Source organism: Solanum lycopersicum, chromosome 1 (genome assembly GCF_036512215.1).
Source record: "Solanum lycopersicum chromosome 1, SLM_r2.1".
Lineage (NCBI taxonomy): Eukaryota > Viridiplantae > Streptophyta > Magnoliopsida > Solanales > Solanaceae > Solanum > Solanum lycopersicum.
The window spans coordinates 88,644,290-88,666,849 of NC_090800.1; the positions used below are offsets into that span (position 1 = coordinate 88,644,290).

The 22,560-nt window shown below is 30.9% G+C and overlaps 2 protein-coding genes across 4 annotated transcripts; both read right to left on the reverse strand.

Annotated features, from left to right (window-relative positions):
• Positions 1-5,728: 5,728 nt before the first annotated feature.
• On the reverse strand, positions 5,729-11,076 carry LOC101254844 (uncharacterized protein At1g10890). Of its 3 annotated transcripts, XM_069292896.1 has the most exons (6): positions 10,630-10,933; positions 10,150-10,342; positions 9,133-9,990; positions 8,801-9,013; positions 6,675-6,894; positions 5,729-6,239 (listed from the first exon to the last, which is right to left on the reverse strand). In XM_069292896.1, the coding sequence occupies exons 3-6, from the start codon at positions 9,174-9,176 to the stop codon at positions 5,973-5,975; spliced, it is 744 nt and encodes a 247-aa protein (XP_069148997.1). In that variant the 5' UTR covers positions 9,177-9,990; positions 10,150-10,342; positions 10,630-10,933; the 3' UTR covers positions 5,729-5,972. The 3 variants fall into 3 exon arrangements, with proteins under 3 accessions (XP_069148997.1, XP_025883548.1, XP_004230496.1); XM_026027763.2 differs by having other exon boundaries at positions 9,133-10,342; positions 10,630-11,076; XM_004230448.5 differs by lacking the exon at positions 9,133-9,990 and having other exon boundaries at positions 10,630-10,975.
• Positions 11,077-11,459: 383 nt separating this feature from the next.
• Positions 11,460-16,333, reverse strand: LOC101255143 (ankyrin repeat domain-containing protein 2B). The gene is made up of 9 exons (XM_004230449.5): positions 16,101-16,333; positions 15,839-15,869; positions 14,825-14,973; positions 14,245-14,457; positions 13,994-14,142; positions 13,399-13,564; positions 12,895-12,987; positions 11,946-12,085; positions 11,460-11,792 (listed from the first exon to the last, which is right to left on the reverse strand). The coding sequence occupies exons 1-9, from the start codon at positions 16,107-16,109 to the stop codon at positions 11,693-11,695; spliced, it is 1,050 nt and encodes a 349-aa protein (XP_004230497.1). The 5' UTR covers positions 16,110-16,333; the 3' UTR covers positions 11,460-11,692.
• Between the last annotated feature and the right edge of the window lie 6,227 nt (positions 16,334-22,560).

The window sequence follows — 22,560 nt, forward strand, 5'->3', positions numbered from 1 at the left end:
TATATAATCATCATACCTAACACTATAAACCCTAACCCTATTTTTTTTTTTTTGAGAGGCTTTGAGAAAGAAAGAAAAAGAGAGATGTGATGATTAGGTACTCAAAAACCCTACTGAGAAGGAACCCCAAATATGCTAATTTATAGGGGGAGATACAGCCTCATGACACCTCACTTTCCAATTTTTTTAAAAATAAATTTATTGTAGGTAGATTTTATTGCTATACGCTTGTTGGTAGTTCGTGTTTGTAACGCTCCTAATTAACACAAGGAAACTAAATAACTACTACTCATATTTCTACCGATCTATTTTAATTGTCGTGCTTACTAAAATAGTCATGAGTAGTTGTTAGTTTAGAGAATCTAGATATAATTAGTGAAAATTAATATTTTAATATGAAGAAAAAATATGAAAAATAAAATAATATCAAGTTTGACTATAAATAGTTTATTTATTTTTATTTTATTACTTGTTGTAATAAAGGAAATAAATTAATGTGATAAAGAAAAATATAACAAGTAAAATGAATGGAAGAAAATATATAGGTGGGTGTTGGTTCTAATTAATTCATTTGCCACTCTATTTTGTAGAAAACATCACACCTTTTTTTGGCTCTATTTTTTGTATTTTTCTATATACCATTACCCCACCACATTTATTTATCATTATCTTTTGTCACATGAACAATGAAAATAAGAAAATTTTAGTTAGGTGGCTGCAATGTAATAAAATTGGTAAATTCAAACTCAATAATATTGAGAAGTAGGGGTGACAAAAATGAATCCAAATATAGATAATTCGTTTAGAATTTTAAGGATTAAATTTAAAAGAATTTGAATTGAGTTCAATTTCAACCCATTTAAATTTAGCTCATTTGAAGAGAATTTTTAATTGACCTTAATTCAATCTCCAATTTCAACTCGTTTTAAAATTTTTTATTAAGATATATTTCTATATTGAAAACATGAATTATTATCTATTTAACATATTTTAGGATTTATATATTCATTTGTTACTTTTTGTAACAAAAATTTTTGTGGGGAAATTCAAATTGTAATTATTATAAAAATTTAATATTAATATGTTAAATTATTGAGATTAGTCGGGTTAAGTTGGGCGGCTCAAATTGAGCGGATCAAGATCCAACCCCTTTTTAGCCAATTAAACCCAACCCATTTGAGCCCAAAGTAAACTTGGGCGGGTCAAGACCCAACCCGATTTCTATTCAACCCATTTTAATATTTTCAATTTCAACTAACCCGCCCATTTGACATCCCTAGTCAGAGGTAAAGTTTTTAAAATATCGCTGCACGGGTTAATAAAAGAGAGTATTAAATGAAAATAGATACTAATTCATATGAGTAAATAATTTAACATTCAGCCAATTAAGTGCATTATTCTTAAAAGATATATACATAAATACCTAATTTAATACAGAGATCGTGAATTCATGTGGTACCAAAAATAGACCTAAATCTTCCCTTTCAAGATGGATATATAGCATATTTACCATGGGTTCAATCATGTGGTGGAGGTAGAATTATTATGTTAAAAAATGACATTTAGCAGCAATAGTTCAATTGTTGCTTAATATATATTTTTAGTGATAACTATCATTTTTTATATATGTTTCTAAAGTTTATAAAGACATTAAATATAATGACACTTAACTAATAAAGATAAAAATTCCTAAAGAGATACTTAGCTTGGTAAACCTCCTCCACCCCCCATCCCCCCGGTGTTCACTAAGCTCAATAGAACTCATCATTTTCGATGACATAAAGTCAGAGGCGTACTATTCAGAATTTGGAGATCTAGATTCTTATCATTGAAAACAATTAAAATTTTAAAATTATAGATCTAAAATTGAAACGCTTAATTAATTAAAAAGTCAAAAGTGCTATCAATAACCACTTATAAAGGTGTTAACCAATTTTAGAAAGAAAGAAAAAACAACATAGATATAAATTCAAATTTCTAACCTCACTAAAAGGTGCACCTGATCATCGTCAAAATATATAATATTTCGCACATCTATGTTCAACAAAAATTTAAAAATATAACAACTTTAGAAAAGAAGCATAAATTCACGTGAAATCGATTATCCCTCTTATATACGCCTCTACATTAAGTACGCAAGTCCATGTAAAAATTACTAAATTTGTAATAAATAGTTAACTCGTACCCGTTAATTCCTAATTTGCAAAACCTAGGTTCAATAGTAACAATATGAGAGAATGCTGGTTTCAGAATTATAGACTTTGAAATTACTACTATATAATAAATATATATATATAAATGATAAGTTTTCACCAATTTTTTGTTGTATTCCCTTTGTCCGGTATTATTTTTTATTGTTTCTATTTTTAGAGTCAAACAATAAAAATTTTGACTAACATTTTAAGATATACTTTTTCATCACATTAATATGCAAAAAATTGTAATGTATAGTACTTTTCATATAGTTTTAGAATATCTAATTTTTTTGTTTAAAATATCAAATTAATATGATATAATTTACCTTTAAAATTAGTCAAATTAACTTTCGAAAGAATTCTCAAACAGAGAGAGTAAACATTAATTTATTTCGGCAGCTTAATCTCCTGACTCCATAAAACTGTTGTATGAATATGTGCATGAGTCATGACATTGTCATCTTCTGAAATCTAGGCAGGTATTTACATTTTCTATTATCTCAATTTATATTGACAAAATTTATTTCGACTTCAAATTTTTTTTAAAAAAACAAACATTTAAAACTTATATTTTGAAATAAATCAAAAATAGTTTATTATAAATTGTCTTATTTAAGTGTGAAATAAGAGGTTATAAATTGAATAAAATTATTTATTAAAAAATATGCCTTTTTTAGGATGGAATTAAAGCGAATTTCATCGCACAAATTGAGACTCCAAAAATAAATATATAAAGAGTATAAGCTTGTATTCTTTCCCACAAAATTTTGTAGAACGAATCATTTATTTCTCTTTTCCATAATTAACTTCTTAAATAGTCAAAATTAAAGTAAGTCGTTGGGTGATATTTTAGACTGCAACAGATTTTGTTTCAACTCCCTAGACCTCTCTAACAACATTTTTTGTCTCGATCAATATATTTTGATTCGTGATGTAATATCATAAACATATTAATATCACAGACCACGAATAATATGATTATTGTTATAGCTAATAAAATATTATCACCGTCAAAAATAAATTTAATTGTACCCCATTATTTTTTAATAGGGTCACTACTCTCATCGACCCTAAACCTTACAATGAAAGTTTTAGCTATAATACTTCGCATACGCAACAACTTGAAATAAGAATAAAACCCCTTTTTTTTTTCTTCTTTTTAATTTAACCCTCCTTCTTTCGGAGCTCTAATTTTATTTTTTTTGTTCTCCCTTCGTAACTTGAACTCACAAGGGAAAAAAATTATCAAATAAATTGTTATTTCACAATGCATCTTTCCCTTCTTCCTTTTAAATATTTTTATTTTTGTTGAATTATTCTAAAAGAAAGACAAAAAAGAAAACAATACTTTTTTTTTTTTGGAGAATAGGGAAGCTCAAAATACAATGATATTTCCTTTTCACTATGTAAAAGAAAGCATAACACAATTCTTGAATTAGAAAGTGTCAATACGTAAGCAATTCCACAATAACAAGCAATCTCCATCCTCCAATACATTTTATTTATTTTTTTAATTAATTAATTGAATAAAAAAGGTAAGATTTGTTTTTTTTTTTGACTCCCAAGAAAATAAAAATGATTCGGGTTTTGTCAGCGGTAGCGGAGGACCCGGAACTCCAAAATCCAATTAGGATTCTATTAAAACCCATGAAACTAAATCCCAGTCGCAACATTATTGTTCACGCGCCATTACGGTGACCCGGTTTGAGTTGAGTTGACCCGAATCTGAATTAAATACAGGTTGTACCCACACCAACTACCTTTCGCTTAAAATTCAGAGACTAGTTAAAATTAGTGGGTCCCAATGACAAGAAAGGTGGTGGGAAAAAAGAGTAATAATGAGTTAATGATAAGAGGTGTCGCTCTCTTTTTGCCAGACCTTTTTTTTTTTTTTTTTTTTAAAAAATGACAGCTCACTACCCTCAAACTATACATTTAATAACATTTTTGAAATATAATAACTATACTCGGACATTTAAAAATGGTAGAAAATGTATGTGAATTTTACGAATAATTTAGTTGTCGCGACATGATATTCGAATCTAATTTAATTTCATAAGCTAGCTCATGAATGGAGGTTTGTTCGAGTTTTTATAAGGGAATCGATTTTCTATTCATCTATTGATGTGAAACTTTTTAACAATTATTCAAAAACTTTAAATTTTAGTTGAAATGATTATTTTGGAAAGAGATAAAAACCCTATTATGCTAAAGATTTGATCAAATGGAATTTGTATATATAAAACATTTGATTTACTTAACATGCAAACTCCCTTTGACTCGAGTCAAATGTTAGGGTTGGCGGGAGTATTTCCGACAATGGTACTATGCTTCAATCCTAAAATAATAGTGCTTTCTCCGTCTCATTTTATTGATATTTTTCGAATTTCGAAATTCAAATAAGTTTAGTTTTGAACGTAAATTTTTTTTACATCTTTTAGATATTTTGTAATATCATTTGTTGTGACTTATAGTATTTTTACTTAGTTTACAAATATATAGATTTCATTTTAAAAAAATTAAAGATTTCATGCCCAAATTTCTCGTTAAACTTAAATTGTTTAACTCTTGAAAAACGAAAAATATCACATAAATTTAGACCGAGAGATTTGATGTTCTTCTGGAGCTGTTGGCATGTGTGTCTTGGTTGACAAGGCCCATTGTGCTGTCTCACTCCATGAATAAAAAGCTATTTTTATGTTCTAATGATAACTCTATTTTAGCTACTTACATTTCATTATAAAATTAAATAATGTTTGTCTTTGTTTATTGTTAGTAAAATAATAAATGGTGAGGGATTAGACTGTAGTCGTCCTCATTTTAGATTATAATCTTCTTGTTCTCTTTCTCTCATCATATACACTCCAAAGTCGTAAATTTCAGTTATTTATAAAATAAATAAAAATTACGAAAAAGTTTCAAATATTTTAATTTCAAGATCAAATTATGCAAAATTGTTACTCTGTTTAGATTGGGTGCAGTTGCAAATGATTGAAAATATCAATTTCATATTGAAACTTGAAGAGGAAGATGAACAACAAATTTATGTATTTTGATTTTTGTATGTCGGGTGTAAAGTTATATATATGTTCGATATATTAAAGACAGATAACAATGTAATTGTCTATTTTTGTATGTCAATTATATGTTTTACTGGTTGTTGATATCTCTATTTATACTAAAACAGATAATTTCACCCCAAACATTGTACCGCTATGTAAAATATCTCTATTTATTATATTTTAACTCAGCTCTTGTGTTGATTTGGACCAAGTATCATGCAGAGAAATGAATACAGCCTAAAACTCCAAGCCCAACTATTTTTTTGGCAGGGTTGAACACTAGCCCATATATCGATTCAAATCAGCGTACACCTAATCTCTTCGCACAGAACATCTCATATTATCCACAACGCGTCGTACACTATACATTATATTCTTGTTTGTGAAATATCACTGGATATGTTTTCTTCTCATTTCAAATTTTCTGTGTCGCCTCGTATAAAGTAAATAAGGAAAGAAAGAGAACAAACGAAACGCAGACAACTAGCCCAATTGATAACAACAACGATATCACAACTGCTAGTAATGGTTGGCTCTAAATTACATCAGTTGCAAACAGTGCATACGACCAAGGAAATATACTCAGCAAGTACTTAAGATTACACAAAAAATGGAGCAACATAAAGGAAGTATCCAACAAAATGAAAAACCAATTGCCTTCTTTGGTGATCAGCAAGATCATGACCGTGATTCAAATGACAAGGCAAGTCATTTGTCATTTCAAACCCAATGCAAACGACAACTTAGGCCTGGATTTGTTCTTGCCCAACACTTTCATTTGCTTTGCACGCTCTTCCTCCTCTTGTTGTTTTTTCCTCCGCAAAGCCTCTTCTTTCTGTCTCTGGAGCTCTTCCAGTTCTCTATAACGCTGTTCTTCTTTCATTTGCTGCTCCATAGCTTCTCTTCTCTGAGCTTCTTCCACCTTTCGCCTCTTCTCTTCAAGCATTCTTTCCAACTCTTCTTTCTCTTTTCGAGCTTGTTCCTACATGAATAATTAAAAAAGAGAGAATCTTTTCACTGTCGATACTATTTTAATATCAATGAAGAATGTGGCGCCCAAGCAGGACCAGTATAACTTCAAGAAAACTAAAAACCCCAGCCCCTGCCCCCACTTTGTCCTGTGGTGTTTTACTTTATTTTTTTTAATGGGATTATTAGCAGACTGTGTAACCTAATAGCAGGCTCATAATAGATGGAATGAAGAACAATCACAGTAAGTGCACTATTTTCTTTTTAAATAGGATGAACATCTGGACACCATCTCGGAAGCCCAAACATTGCTACATAAACTATTGACTCAGAGAAGATGAAATTTATTATCCAGAGTACAAAAAACATGCTCACAAGTCACAGCTAATATAAAAGAAAAAGACCAAGACATGGGGTAACAGCATATTATTAAGCAAAAATAACTTGCCTCTTTTTGTTTCGACTCAATAAGAGCAGATTCCTTCTCTTTTTCAAGTTGAGCAGCAACTTCATTCACAAGTTTCTTTCTACCATCTTCTAATCGCCTTCGAATTTCAATCATGATCTCCTCCTTGTTCAAGCTTTCATCAACTTTTCTCTTAATTGCATCTTCAACTCTTTTTGCAGTTTCTTCTTCTATTAATCTCAGTTCTGCTTCCTCTTGACGCCTGAGAGAGAAAAAGGAGTAAAAATTAGAGACGGATAAACATTGATTCAGAGAGCACAGACTCCTTTTATGTTCCCCAGATTCGTAAAAAAAGAAAGAACTAACTTGCGAAGTATTGCCCTTTTTCCTCCTTAGTATATAACTAAAGGAACAACACACTGACCTCCATGTTGATATATGCACTAAATATACATGTTAATGCTTTATAGCATACCTCTACCTGAATTCTGTCCAAACAAATGAGAATCAAAACTGGTGAACAGTAGATAAACGAAGCACCCAATTGATCATCAAAATTAATTAGTGGAATATAGCAGTAACTTCCTCCAAATAAGCCTGTGGAGAAGAATGTCAAATAACCTGTAGCAATTTTTAAAGCTAATCACCAAAATACTAGATACTTTACAGCAAAAGTAGAACTTTAAACAGAAAAGTTTCTACTTCTTAAATAGATGACCAAAATTGCCAACATGTCAGCTAAATAGTCAGAAATGGTGACAAAAAGAAGCCTGAGCCCAATGCTTGTGTAACAAGAAACTGTTCAAGATTCAGATTAGAGCATAACAGAACTAAAGAAACTTGTTCAAGCCAACTAGAAATTGACAACAAATTTGAAGCAAATAGCTATCATCCATCTACACTAAATAATGGCCAAATTAAATCTTGTCAAATGTTCCTTATTAACAAGTAAATTCATGATTATGCCGGTCCTATTAACTTTTCGTGACGCTGGGTATGAAAACAACATGTTTTAGCAAATGCATGTAACATCTGTCCTTGCAGTTGCCACATCTGTTGATGTAATGAAGGATAGATAAGACCATTGATGGGCAGCATGGCAGAATAACCAAACAAAGATCAAGGTGTTGTGCCATTCTCTCTTTCTTTATCAGCCTTAAATAATTTAGCAAAAGCTGAACTAAATAAAAGGCATAACTAATTACATGCAGCACTTTGGCTGTTGTTTGTTTTGCTACTTGGTGATCCAGCTGCATTCTTTGCATTATGCTGTTTTATAACATGTACAATAGAAACTTGCAATCCACTTGCAACATAGACAGATTCAAATCCATCAACCCTATAGCCATTTACCTATTATTACAAATAATTTTTTTTTTTGAAACTGGTAACTTTCTATGATTACAAATAATAAGGCAAGAAGAAGAGTGCAATAAAACCCAGATCCATTAGGCATAGCTAGAGAGCTCAGGCAAGCAGCGATAATTGTATATCTTCTTTTTTTGGGGGTATTGTCCATGAAATTCTTTTATTCCGAGAGGAACATAACTACCTTCATGTTGAATTAGAAGGATAAGGAGGTTAGATAAAAATGTAAAGCATACAAGTGTTACAATATCATGCTACATTAAACAGTAGATGCACGTTACACAACAACAATTCAAGTCTATCACACTCTACAACTATCTGCCACTCAACACTTGCAGACTAGGTTTATTTTAATTTTAGAGCTGAGCTTCCATGAACAATAAAAATCTTCTCATTTTCAGGCAATGGAGTAAAGCGCCAAAATTCCCACCATCCGATCCTACATCTACCTCATCATCAGGCACATCACAAAAATCTTTCAATTAAAGAACTGACATTCTGTTCTGTAGTCTCCAAAGGCCAGTCCATTATAACTAATCAGGAAAAAACTCTCCTGTGGCCTCAGTGTAAACATTTCTACACAAAATTCCCATTTATCCACAATACATTTCAGGAAAACAGTACAGAAACTAGAGATGTCTGCTCAAAAGTTGAAAGAGTGTATAGAAGAAGTTCTAATTCTATAGGTAGATACTCAAAACAACAGCATAGCTTACTATATGATGAGGAAGAGATGGAAAGGAAAAATACAAGACAGAAATAGCTACAGAAAATGAGAAGCTATACAAATACAGCAGTACCTTTTCTTCTCCTCTTCATCAAGTTTATTTTTTTCACTGATACCCTTTTGCTCCTTCGATCCGATACTTGAACCAGGTGATTTACCAATAGGAGACAATGAGGTACTCCTACTTCTCTGTCTCCTATGGTTCCTTGGAGAGCGACTCTTATGACGTCTGGTGGCTGGAGAACGACTTTTGCGGCGCCTAGGGGACAATGAACGACTTCGTTTTCTGAATAAAAATGATTAACATTTAAGCAACAACATATATTGGCACTAGACAACATACACATCCCCAGACATACTAACCAGTCCTCCAAATCAATTAGATACTAAAGCATGTACAGTTACCTCATGAATTGCAAAGAATAAACTCGAGCTCCGTCTTTTATCATAGGAACAGCTAATATCACAATCGAGCAACCAATGGACACTCACCGGCACCCATGACCTGCTTGCTTCCCATGAAGGGAAGCAATTACTTCTTTTAATTTCTCACTGAAGAACATAGGTTTGCACCGGGTATTACATTTAGGTTTCTATTATTACTCTACTCATTAGGATCATGCATATCGTCGGAATTGCAATCCAACCGAGGACGAAAATTTTGCAGCTGAACAGCGCAAGAATCATCTTACAATAAAACATATTACACCGACAACCACAAATTTTTTAACTATGGTGATGACAGGTATTGAAAACTCTTAGTAGCAGCAACAAGTCAATTCGACAAGTACATAACTTGATTTTGTAGATATCCACTAACTCATAAAATAAAAGACTAGTGAATTTTGATGAGCAAATACCAATCTGAACAAAATGAAGTCAATACGGCAGCAGAAGCACGAAACACATCTGCACCCCCAATCTCCCCGCTTTAAAAAAAGAGCTAGATATCCAGTGATGGAAATTGACCAAATGAAATGAAAATTGAGGTATTTTATCAAAAGAAAGGTTAAAGTTCTGAAACTTATTTATCATTCGGCGTAACTTAGTGCTACAGAAATGCACCAGTCACTAAAAATTCCTCTTGAAGTCTTTAAAATACAAGCAAAAATAATCAATCATCAATCCCACCACATCTTAGACCAATGTTGTCACTACGAAATCCTAAATCCTTTTTGATCAACGCAGCAAGTCCATCCAATAAACGGTAGACAAAAACCAACAGTTATCAAGAATCAAACACGTACACATTGCCTGAACAAACTGTAAGTGAATCAGCAAACACATGTGAGCTTAATTAGAATAATAAAACAACAAATCCTTGTACATACAAAAAAAAAACATACAAACCAAAGACATTAACATAAGGAGAAAATCCATATATGTCAAATCCATAAATCAATTTATGCCAATGGGTATCACCTGCTATAAGCATAAGGGGATCTGCTTCTATCTCTCCTGCTTCTTCTGCTATGTCTGCGCACCACAGGCGAGGGTGACCGTGAATATCTCCTCTTATATGCTGGTGACCTCGACCTAGACCTTGAAATATCCCTATCCCTACCTCTACCCATCTCTTCCTCAAATAGTTATATCTAAAAAGCCAGAAATTCACCTGCAATAAGAAGAATCAGAACTCACCTAAACAATTCAAAGACCATTAGACCAACAACAATACAAAGAAGAAGCTTCACAAACCACACCCCCACAACAATTCCGAAAAACAAGCATTAACTTTAGACCAAAACGAAATAATATTAACAAGAATCAAAACCCCATCTGCCCAAACCAAGTTCAAACACATATATAACCTTATACCAAACAAAAAAAAGCTAAAGTATCAAACTTTATCCACTAAAATAATAATCAAATTGAATAAGCTATATATATAGTGAAAATTACCTGCTATAACAAAGAAAGAATGGATCTTTCCCGGAGCATAACGAGAAAATAAACCCTAAAAAGTGGAAGGAAGTGAGATATATTTTGTGGGTCTTTTTCAGGGCCGAATGAATGATTGAACTACACACAAATGGGAGTTTTCTTGTACAAAGCAAATACACAGAAAGATGAGAGATTATGGATGGAGTCGCTTGCAAAGGAAGATGAGCGATGACTATACCCAACGAAAAAGGGCCAAAAAAACGTAAATAGAAAAAGAAGCAATATTGAATCATTAGGGGAAAATAATGGCCAAAAAGAAAAATATTTGCCTAAATCAGACCAATATCTTTTTTCGTTTTTCATTACACATAGGACTCCTCAATATTATATTTAGGGGAATGGACATGGTAAAAAAAAATTTACTATATAGAACACAGAGATGTTAATTAGAAGAAAATTTTGATTATATTTAAAGATTTACTTTAGTTTGATTTTATATAATTTAAACATATTATCTAGAAATTACAATAAAATGGTGAACTCATCAACTTGCGTCAAACACTTTAATTATTATTACGGATCAATGGTTCAAATTGAAACTTTAAAACTCAAAACTCAAACTCGAGCGTCAAGGGCTAAAATGTATCAACACCCCTGAACGATGTTTAATTGAGTATATGCAAATTGATTCAAGCACCACCGTTATAAAAAAAAAATGTATTACGATTCTACCCCTTTTTACACCCACTCCATACAACAAGAAGCTTTCGTGGCTGATTCTTTGAAGCGGGTGGGTGTATGTAGCCTTACCCTTACGTTGTAAAGGTAGAGACGAAAACTACTGTCAATTGGAAAAAAAAATTGTTGAAGATTAATTTGACATGGTAGCAAAGATGTTTACAAATACAAAACATCCAGAGGAAATTCTTCGAACAGGCACAATCTTAGAAAAACAATAAAATTATACACTGGCAAAGATAACACTAGAAGTATGGATAAGATCCTCAAAGTACAGATGTCTTGAATCACACTCTGTGACATCCAAAGTTTCAATTGTACATGACCAAACATCTATGCCAGTTCACAGAAATGCATCCTTCTCAAGCAGCTTTAGGACATCCTGCTGGTTGTTGAGTTTGGCAACATCAATTGGCGTCTTTCCGTCCAAGTTTTGAAGAGTTCTGCATAAACAAAGGAAAAACTTTTACTTCGACTTGCATGTGTTAAGCATATAGTGTTACATCAAATCTAGTATACTGGACGAGAAAATAAATCATAATTAGATATGTGAGGGAAAACCAATATCAGCAGGATTGTAGAAAAGTAAAACATACACAGCGGCTCCATTCTCCAGCAGCAGTGCTACACACTCCTTTCTACCATATCCAGCAGCATAGTGAAGAGCAGTATTCTTGTTCTTGTCCAATGCATCAACCTTTGCCCCAGCTTCAACAAGGAGCTGAGCACACTTCTCCTGAAATTAATAAAATAACCACTTTCGCTCAGAAGAAATTTGATGAAACATTGGCTTTACTTCAACGGTAATATACTCTCAAATAACATTTAATCAACCTTAAACCTCCTATCTCGACAATATGGAAATTTCCTTATACGAGGATGTTGAAACTTTTCATTTCTTTTTTTTCCCCTGATTGATGACTGTTGGTAAAATGATACTGTTATTGTGCCCCTCAATCCATCCCGGAAAAGTATATAATACTTATTGTTAATTAGGTAAAAGTAAACCCGAAGAAGTATAAAATGATTTCCTAGCTCTGAATCTGAAGCAAAAATAGCGCTTACCAAAACAGCTTAATGAAGAAAAGAAACAATGTATCATAGCTCTATACCAAACCCGTGCAATCAAGTGTGGCTACAAACCCCTACAGCTGAAATTCTAAAATTGGCAAAACTGCTGCTGTTCAGACTAAATTGCTAAGGCTAAAACAAGCTAAAAAAAACTATACCATCAAATTAAAAAAAGTTTGATGATAAGATTTCATCCGGGTATATGGACATTTTCAGAATAATAGAAATGGTCTGAATTAAACAAAACGTAAAATATAAAAGAGTTCCGAAACACACAAATTCTGAGGGAGAAATAATTGGTGCTTTTAGAAAGAATTAATTCCTTAAAGAAAGCTTCGAAACTTTGATAGATTCATAAGAAAGCCAAGAAGGATCACCTAGAAAGCTGGAAATATTTAGGTAGCAAGCTGAAACATATGCATACATGAATATACTGAAGGTCCTATATGAACATCATATCGATCAACTTCTTACCTCGCCATATCCACAAGCAAAATGCAATGCTGTCCTTCCTTCTGAATCTTCTTCATCTTTGTCAGCACCAGCAGCTAGTGCTGCCTTCAAGCCCTAAATTCCAATTAAAGAAATTATTTATTTAGATGGACAATACCGTAAGTCTCGAATGTGATCATGGGTATAGTTCAATTTTAAGGTAAAAGAAAATATAGGCATAGGCGTATTGACACAAAATTGCTTTCTGATATAAGAAAAAATTAACAGAATCGTTCATAATAAAAGCAAAAGAAAAATAATGTTTTATTTGCCGAAGTGTAATTCTAATGTTCACATCAAAAGGATCATAAGCATAATTAAGGAACACATCTTGCATGCATGGAGTTGACAGAAGGGTAATCTCAGACTAGAAGGGGAAGGAATTTCAAACAAGTTAAACGGTTTTTGAACAAAATCGCAAAATAGAACTACCACATCCCTACGTTTAAGCCCCAATAGCAAAAGGAAGTTGAATCTAAAAGGCACCTCTGCATCACCAACACTAGCACACTGATGAACAACAGATTCATCTTCATTTGCCTCTTCCGTTTCATCTGGCCCAGGTATTTCAGAAGAGGTAGCACCCTCTCCTCCAGCAGCAAAACCCATTGCTTCACCAATCTTCTTCAGAACATCTTGATCGTTCCAATACCTGAAAAAAGGAAGGAAAAGAAAACCAACCATTACAGTCGTTACGCCTAACAGAAAAGGCAACATACCCCAGAAAAAAGGCTACAGATATCAGCAAAAGTGTCGCAGATTCCCCTCAAGCCAGAAGCTTAGTAAATTAAACTATTACATGTTCATTTATCACCTTACTGTTACAGACAAAAAGTTTCCTGCAATATTACTATTTGTGGCGCTGTGTTCATTTTAGAACTTTAAAATGTGAAAAGGATAAGAATTTTGAATATATTCTGCAAAGGTTGAAATGATGATTAGATTCATTTAAATTAGCTTAGTGAAGTCACATGCTTAATAAAGTATAGGATATCACTTAAGTTCTGGTTGACCAAAAGTGAGAAGGGAATAATTAACTTCACTTAACACAACCTAAATCAGAACAAATAGGAGATATGACCTCATCATTGCAGCTGGTCCTCCGCTCTCTATCTCTTCCAAGATTGGTTTGAGTGATGGGTCTTCTTTAATGCGCGCCATCCGTTCTTCAAGTTGCTCCTTCTGAGCAGGGTTTGACAAACTCTCAAGCATGCCAGACATGGATGGATCCTGAAGTAAAACAAGTAAATAAATCAAGTGCCAATCACTCAAAGAAGAAACATTTCTCGTTAAGAAATCTAGTGGCTCGTACAACATGAGGCAAAAAGATACCTGCATCAATGCATTACCAAGCCGCTCAGCCATGGTCATAAACTGAGGATTTTGCATAACCTGTTGCATTGTAGAGTAGTATTGTTGGCTATCAAAGTTGGGAACACTTTCTTCCACTGCTGCACCTTGAAAGGTCTTCTGAAGCTGCTCTGCCATCTGATTAAATGCAGGGTCTTTTGCAATCTGCTCCGCTAGTTCTTTGATACTTGGGTCCTGCATCAGCCACAACATAAAAGAGATGTGCAGAATAAACCAAAAGACACTATATAAATAATTCAAAGTTTGTTAATCAACAAAAATAAAATGACTAGAAAGGCAGCAAAACTAAAAGTATAATTGATTGCAAGTTGATGGTAATAGAACTTTTTTCTTTTTTGCATAACTAAGATATAATTTTAATAGGTTATCACCAAGTGCGGGAGCTTTGTTTTTGCATCTAAGTAGTTTGTAACCCACATGTACTTTCACATCTCAAATACCATGTATTCAACCAAAATGAAATTAAATATGTAATTATATTTACTATTTAAAATATTTGAACATAACAGAACTTTTATTCTGCATAGAAACGTGTATGTACATTGAGCAGTCCAGACATGGCTGAGAAATCAAAGGGATTTTGGACTCCAGCTCCAGCCGCAGCAGATGCTGTTCTCCCCTCTCCTGATGGTGCTTCCACGGTAGAAGACTCAGGAGATTTTTTACTCTCAGCTGCCCCAGACTTCTCATCTGAAAAAAAGAAAAATTGAACTTTCTTCAAATTGTGTTCCACATAGCAATTACTTTTTCTAGCAGAAAGAACTCGTATCAAGACAACTTTCAAGAGCACTCATGATGCTATAAAAAGTGTCATCTTCGGTAGGAGGTACAAGAAGGTGTAAAGCTCAAAATACCAGCAATGTGATAATTCCAAGTCATGAGAAAATATAAAATAAATAAAATCTAAAAAAAAACAATGTTCCAAAACAACAATAGACAGCAGGCAACCAACATTCAGACAACTACAAGTATTCATTCTGGCATCCTGATCCTGACCCATAGATATACGAAAGTGCACACATGCCTATTATAGTCAACCTCAGTCAGTTTGGACTGAGGCGTAAACATATCTGGTCATACTAAAGTTTTTTTTTTTTAAGTCATACGTATCAACCAATGAACTGATAAAAAAAACATCATATGCACCAGTTAAGAGAGTACTATTATTGGAGGTTGAGACATGCCTTCCAACCAAGTTTGTAGCACTGTCAACTCTATTTGTCTAAGTGACTTTTAATCAATATAAGTTGCACACTTTTTGCTTGATTCCGCAGCATCAAAACAAATCTAAATTTTCACATGATTGCTTCTTCATTCAGCATATTCTATTACGAAAGTTACTTCAAATCAATTCGATTAAATAACTCAAATAGCTAATGTCAATGTAATCATTCCACTTTCATCCACACACTTATCCCTGAGGTCAACTCTCCTCACATTCAAGAATAGCTGTTTTGGTATTAAGTTCATACATATACTAAAATCCACATACAACTAATATGCACGTCAAACATTCACTATTAAATCAATCCATCAAAAGGGCGATGACTTATACCTTTGGATGCAGTCGGCAAAGCCTTCTCTCCCTGAAATAATGAAATTAAAGTTATATGAATCAAAAACCAAGAAAAAAACAAAAACCCAGAAAGGTAAAAACATACAAATATCAAGAAACAAGATTCTTTGACGAAAACAAAAGCAATCCCCAGAAACCCTCAAAACCCCCAATTCAAAAAATCCAATCTTAAGGGAAAACAAGATTTGATTTGAATTAAAACAAAATGAAGAAACTATGAAATTGAAGTGTGATGATATACCTCAGACATGGCTGCAAAGAGATAGAGAAGTGAAAAAAGAAAAAGGTGAGATTATTTGAGTAAATGGGGAGATTTGGGGTTAGAGAAAAATCAAAAGGGTTTTTGTGTGTGACACAGATAATGATAAAATTGACAGATGGACTTGTTCAATTATCAAGAAAACCTTATACTATATTTTTGTTTTTGTGATATAATGAGTGGGCCACATCAATCTTCAAAATGAATGGCACCCATATGCTTTCTTTAGATTCTCTATTATTTGGGCTTTCCCATTCATATATTGGGCCTAAAATATAAGGCCCATAGCTTGACAAAAAAATTGGGTTATATTTTGATGAATCAAAGAGGAAAAGAGACTGTTTCAATGAAAAGATTATTCAATTACTAATCGATAGTATTTAAGAATATAGGGATATTCAGGTAAATAGTTTGGATTGTGAATCTAATCACGATATAAAGGAAATATTAGATTTAATCTAATTTGAATAAATATTTTACCTAATAAGTCCAATTTGTATAATCTTTCTTAAAGTTAAATAGCCGGCAATTCAACTCTTTAAATCACAAATACCCAACGAATATATTTGTGTACAATTAGTATATTTATAGGTGGTTTTTTCTTTTCTCTTCTCGCAATTTATGAATCTACTAGACTATAATCCGAATATTTCTTCCAAGCAAAATGATAAACTTATAGAGAAAATGTTAAAAGAGTAAAATCTAAAAAAATGATTAAACATTCGATACTAATCTAATAATTTGTAAATTCCAAGGGTCATATTTGCATAATTTATGAAATTAAATCTCCTTATGACATACAATCTGTTATAGTCATATTCATATATATATATATATATATATATTATAATCTTTGTTTATTGAACTTCGTACTTTTAAATAACACTTCATTAAGTTCCACTCTCAATAGTCAATACAACCAACTTTGTATATGTATGTGTATATATATATATATTATGTGAGATTTCACTAATTAATTATTTCCAATCCTTGTAGAAGTAAAACAATACAAATATACTCACTGATTAATTTATAACCAACCACACTATGTAGCTCACAAGTTACAATAATATGTACTTTTATTTGGTGAGTTTCTTCATGATGTTTTCTTGGAATTATTCTTGGCATAGGTCTTGAAGTAAAAGTTGAGAAAAAGTGCTAAAAGTGAAACATTGAAACAGATAGTGTAGAACCAAATATCAATTCCAGAGCACCCAAACTCACTTGTCAAGTGATAATATATCACTGCCCCAAAACACACAAAACAAAACATGAACTGACCAATCTGTACATTAGTCACCAATTTCTTCCACTTTGGCCTTTTTCCAATAGCAGACAAGAAGTAATAAGCATACATTAGTACATGAACAGAACCATTAGTGATCACCCCAACATGCCACATGGATTGCCCACTCGAAACACCAAAATAACAAAAGAGTGGCACCAATGCATGGTGGTACACGTGGAGGAACGAGAGTCGCCGAGATCTCGACCTACTTAGTAGGATTAAAAGAGTGTCTAAAAATTCAAGAATCTTGGAAATATAAAATACGTAGCTCCAAAAAACAATGGGTCCTTGAAGAAGAGCATTTTCGTAATTTAACCTATTATAACAAATGATCCAATTCCAATCATGGATATTGGCGGTCATCTCTTGAATGACTGAGACGCCGCATCCAACGACCATGATAAGCGAGAGGATACAAAGGATGAGGCTGTGGGTGGCGGTGATACAACGGAGGGTGGTGGTGGAAACGATGGGAAGAAATGATGGAAAACGAAGACATAATAAAGTAAAAGACAAGTAAATTAAGATAGAAAATATTGGAAATAACAAAGTGGCACCAAAAGTTTGTCCATGCTTAAACTCAAATTGACTAATAATTGGGTGGTCAACTAGCCAATAGTGGACTATATTGGTGTCAAGATCTTTCATTATTTTTTTATGATATAATAATGAAGAGATGGACGTTGTAGTTATATAATATGGAGAAGGAAAATATATAGGTGTTTGGATAAGAGTATAACAAACAGCTAGAAATTGGCGCCAACCATTTTACTATTGTTTAAAGTTGCCTAATTACATTGCACCTGCCGTTATAGAGATGATAAAGATTCGCTCAAAACTATAATTAGGTTACGTTTAATAACCTTATAGATTTATGTCATGTGTATTATTTAATAATTTGTAGTTAAAATTTATTTAAATTATAAACTTTTTTTAATAATAAAAATAAAATCGTTAATTAATTTTATTGATTTAAACCATCAAATAAAACAACTAACTGTAGTATAGCTAATATTTTCAAAAAAAAATAAGATTAGTGGAAATATGCGGACTTTTTGACTTTTTTACCTGTCAAACCTCGTACTTGTATTGGATTTTTTAAATCATACTAATTTTAAAGAATCCGACACTTTTGAAGAATCTGAAAAAGTATATTTTTTATAATTATTTGAAAACCTCCAATTAAGTTTTTTTTTTAAAAAAAATGTGTTATCGTGTTTTTTAGTTGAATCATTATTAAGAACTCAATGATAGTTTTAAGTTTGATCTATTTTTGGAGATTACTTCAGAATTCGGAGAAAAACATGTGTGAAATTACTCAAGAAGAAGTTTGGCGGATAAAAAGTCAGGAAGTACTCATATTGTCAATCTTAAATTTTTTTTCTTTAAAATATAGCTTGGGTACACTTAATTGCTTTATTTGATAGTTTTAAAAAATAAAAAGAGTTGACAATTTTGTTATTTTATTATTATAATGAGTATATAATTTAAATGGATCTCGACCATAAATTATTATATAGTACACATAACTATTAAACATTACTTGACCGGATCTTCATCTTTACTCTCCAATGAATTTAAAATTAATGTAGACAACTATTTAGTAGGTGCTTACACTACTTATTACTGTATATAATTTAAATTAATATACTCTAATTGCATTGAAAGATTTGGTCATGTGTATATTTCTCTTTCAAGATTGTACATAATATTAATTAGGATAAAAATTTCCTTATATGGTGGGAGATGGAATTAATGAATTGCCAAACTTTCGGTAGAACCTGCTGCAGTAAAGTGTTAGTCATAGTTTTCCCTAAATGTGGTCATATTTTAATTAGTTTGCATTAATAATAAGTATGAAGTTATTTATTATTTTTGAATATCACAAAGTTTATAATTGACAAATAAAAATGGAGTAATAATTTTTTTGCCATTGTTATAAGTAAGACATAGTAATATATACTTTAGCATTGTTTAATATATATATATATATATATATTAGTAAATGTGGTATCGGTTTATTTTTTGTTTGGTAGAATGTTGAGCCTTATACACCATATATTTAGTGTTTTAATGTGGATAACTAATATATATTAGCAAATTATGATCTTCGCAATAAATATATGAATTATTAATGCATGAATAAACATGGATGTTAAAGACATAACAATTCGTAATATATCAAATTAAATAATAGATAAAAAATAATTTCATCATAACTAATTTTAGCATTACTTATTTCAATATTATTATAATATATATTTTATACAATATACCCTCTAACAAACAACTTATAATTAATAATATAATATAATCAAACACATAATCAGATTTGATTCTTCTCTCTTATATTTCTTATAAGATAATATTAATAATTTTGAGACAATAACAATAACATTAGTTTGTGCAGCGATTTAAAAAGAATAAAATAACAAACTCGCTGCATAAACAACTATTTTTATTTTTTATTTTTTAAAACATTTCAATAAATTTATCCAAAAAATAAAATAAAAAGAAAAAAGAAAATGAAAATTTTTCAAAATGTCAATATTTTAGCATTTAAGAGAACTCATTAGCAACAATTTCAATATTTAGTAAAATGTCATTTTAGTTTGTTATGTATCTTATTTATGTTTTTATTATTTATTTTTATTTAAAGAATATAATTATTTAATAACAAAAAGGAAAAAATTAAGGGGGGATATTTCAAAAAAAGGCAAGCATGCTTAATTTTCTCATCAGTTACATTTTCAAATAAAATTTAAATTTTGTTTTTTTTTCTCCAGAATTTTTACCTTTTTAAAATTATATTATTCCACAATATATTATATTTATATTTATTATAGTTTTTTATTAGTTTGTATTCATTCCAATAGGTATGCCGAATTTATCTATATAGTCATTTAAGAAATATATTTGTATTTTCATATATTTTTTCCCTATATAGTTATTCTTTTCTTCAAAAATCATGTATGTATTCATTTCAATATGTATTTTATTTGTATTTCTATTTATTCTAGTTTTTATTTAGAATTTTGTATAATAACATATAAAATACAAAAAATTAGTATGATGAAAAAGTGAATGAAATATAAAATTGAAAAAAAATAAATGAATATTTGGTGTACTCATTCTTAAATAAAATACATAACTAGTTGACATATCTTTAGAATAAATACAAATTAGAAAAAAATGTCAAATTCAGTTGACATACCTTTATTAGTTTGTATTCATTCCAATATGTATGTCAAATAAAATGTAGCTATTTAAGAAATACATTTGTATTCGTATATATTTTTCACTGTGTATTTATTTTTCTTTTCAAAATCTTGTTTCTTTTCTAAGTCATATTCATTCCAATATGTCTATTATTTGTATTTGTATTCGAATACAAATAAACTAATAGAAAGTTGTTCTTCTTATAAATAAAATACATAACTAGTTGACATATATTTGGATGAATACAAATTAGGGACAGATGCAAGATTCATAAACCATGCAACATGAAATTTTTAATAAATACAAATATTGATAGTATACATAGTGATTTGAATACAAATTAAGAAAGCATACCAAATTTTAAAAAAGAACTATAAATACAAAACAAACTAATAGAAAATTGTTCGACAACTATCCGATCTTCGTCGTCTTTTTCAAGATCCTCACAAGTAGACAAAGATTCTACATTTGCGTTCTGAATTTGAGGAAGGTTTTGCACACCAATGAGTCTCGTAAATGTTTTTACCCTCTTTCTTCCCTCATTTTAGCAGCGGATCATATATTATACACTATTTGTAAAGTAATAAATAAATTAAAGGATGAAAAATCACTAGAAATTGGTTGATTAAGATGAATACCTCTAGTAAGCCTCTTGGATTCAGCCATTGGACAGTAAATCATAACGGAAATTGAAAAATACAAACAACATTTTTTTAAGATTTAAACAAAAATAAAATTAGAAAAGAAATCTGAAAATAGGATAAAGATTAGAGATACCTTAATCAAGGGATTCTTGTTGATTCAATTTTGGATTAAAAAAACAACCAAAATATATGACAAAAAATATTTGCAACTTGAATGTTGGAAGAAAATCAGAAAAGTAATCATGAGAGAGAGAAAAAAATTAAATGGGAGAGAGAATTAACAATTTGAAAAGATAAATATGAGAAAGAATGATTTTTTTTTTTAAAAAGATATATAAAATTAATTGAAAAAGAGAGATAAAATAGGAAGAAAATTGAGACACATAAATTTTTTAAAATAATGACATTTTTGACATTATTGCTAATATTTATAAAGTATGAATATTTTTACTAAATATGTTATTTATTTTGACTAATTTACTAATTTTTCCAAAGAAGAAACCCATTGGCCGGGCAGCGAGAAACAAAGAAAAATGGATATATATCTCACATGATTGTGCAGCGAGATTGTCTTAAATTTTACGCTATTAATGGTGGTTAAAATCACAACATATCTAGCTTTCAATAGTACGTTTTGACTAAAAAATAAATAAATGTCAAAAATATATTTAAATTATTAAAAGAGCGAGTTTCATATCTAATTATGCTTATTAATTTGGTTTACCGTTAAAGTGAGAGACAAATATGTTCTAGTTTTTGAACTACAGGAATATCAATATCCAAAAATATGACGAAGGATATCTATATACCATTTACGATAACTCATAAATATATTTGTCCTTTTCCCTTAATTGTTATTGTCATCAGAAAAGGTTGTGGTAAAGTGATGGTTTATAAGTACTTCTTTATGTTTAATCAAATTGAAGGTTTTCATTTCGAGTGGTGATCAGTATAAAATTACCTCTAAAATCTAGACTTCAAAATAAGTATCAAGCACCGAATAGAAAATCAAAAGAATTCACTATAAATATTTTAACAAGACAACAATTGTTACTGCACAGATAGGCTACGTTACTTTCTGATTGAATATTGATACCTAACTAAAAATCCAGGTGTTTTTGTATATGTGAAAATGCAATACTCAGTTTTCCAGTACTTGCAACCTGAGAATATCTAATGTACAAATATTTGCATTATGAAGTTAATCTTCTTATCTTTTATCTCACACATTCTTTTCATTTATTTCAAACACATCCTTCGATTGTGATCTAATTTATTTTCTTGTGCTAAT

Excerpts from the sequence above, each read along its gene's own strand:
- LOC101254844 (XM_004230448.5), bottom strand. The coding sequence starts at position 10,301 with ATGGGTAGAGGTAGGGATAGGGATATTTCAAGGTCTAGGTCGAGGTCA. Across the intron at positions 9,014-10,149 it reads TCCCCTTATGCTTATAGCAG|AAAACGAAGTCGTTCATTGT; the intron begins GTGATACCCATT and ends ATTTTTATTCAG. Across the intron at positions 6,895-8,800 it reads GATGAAGAGGAGAAGAAAAG|GCGTCAAGAGGAAGCAGAAC; the intron begins GTACTGCTGTAT and ends TTTCTCTCTCAG.
- LOC101255143 (XM_004230449.5), bottom strand. Across the intron at positions 14,974-15,838 it reads TTTGCCGACTGCATCCAAAG|ATGAGAAGTCTGGGGCAGCT; the intron begins GTATAAGTCATC and ends TCTTTTTTTCAG. Across the intron at positions 14,143-14,244 it reads TTGGTAATGCATTGATGCAG|GATCCATCCATGTCTGGCAT; the intron begins GTATCTTTTTGC and ends GTTTTACTTCAG.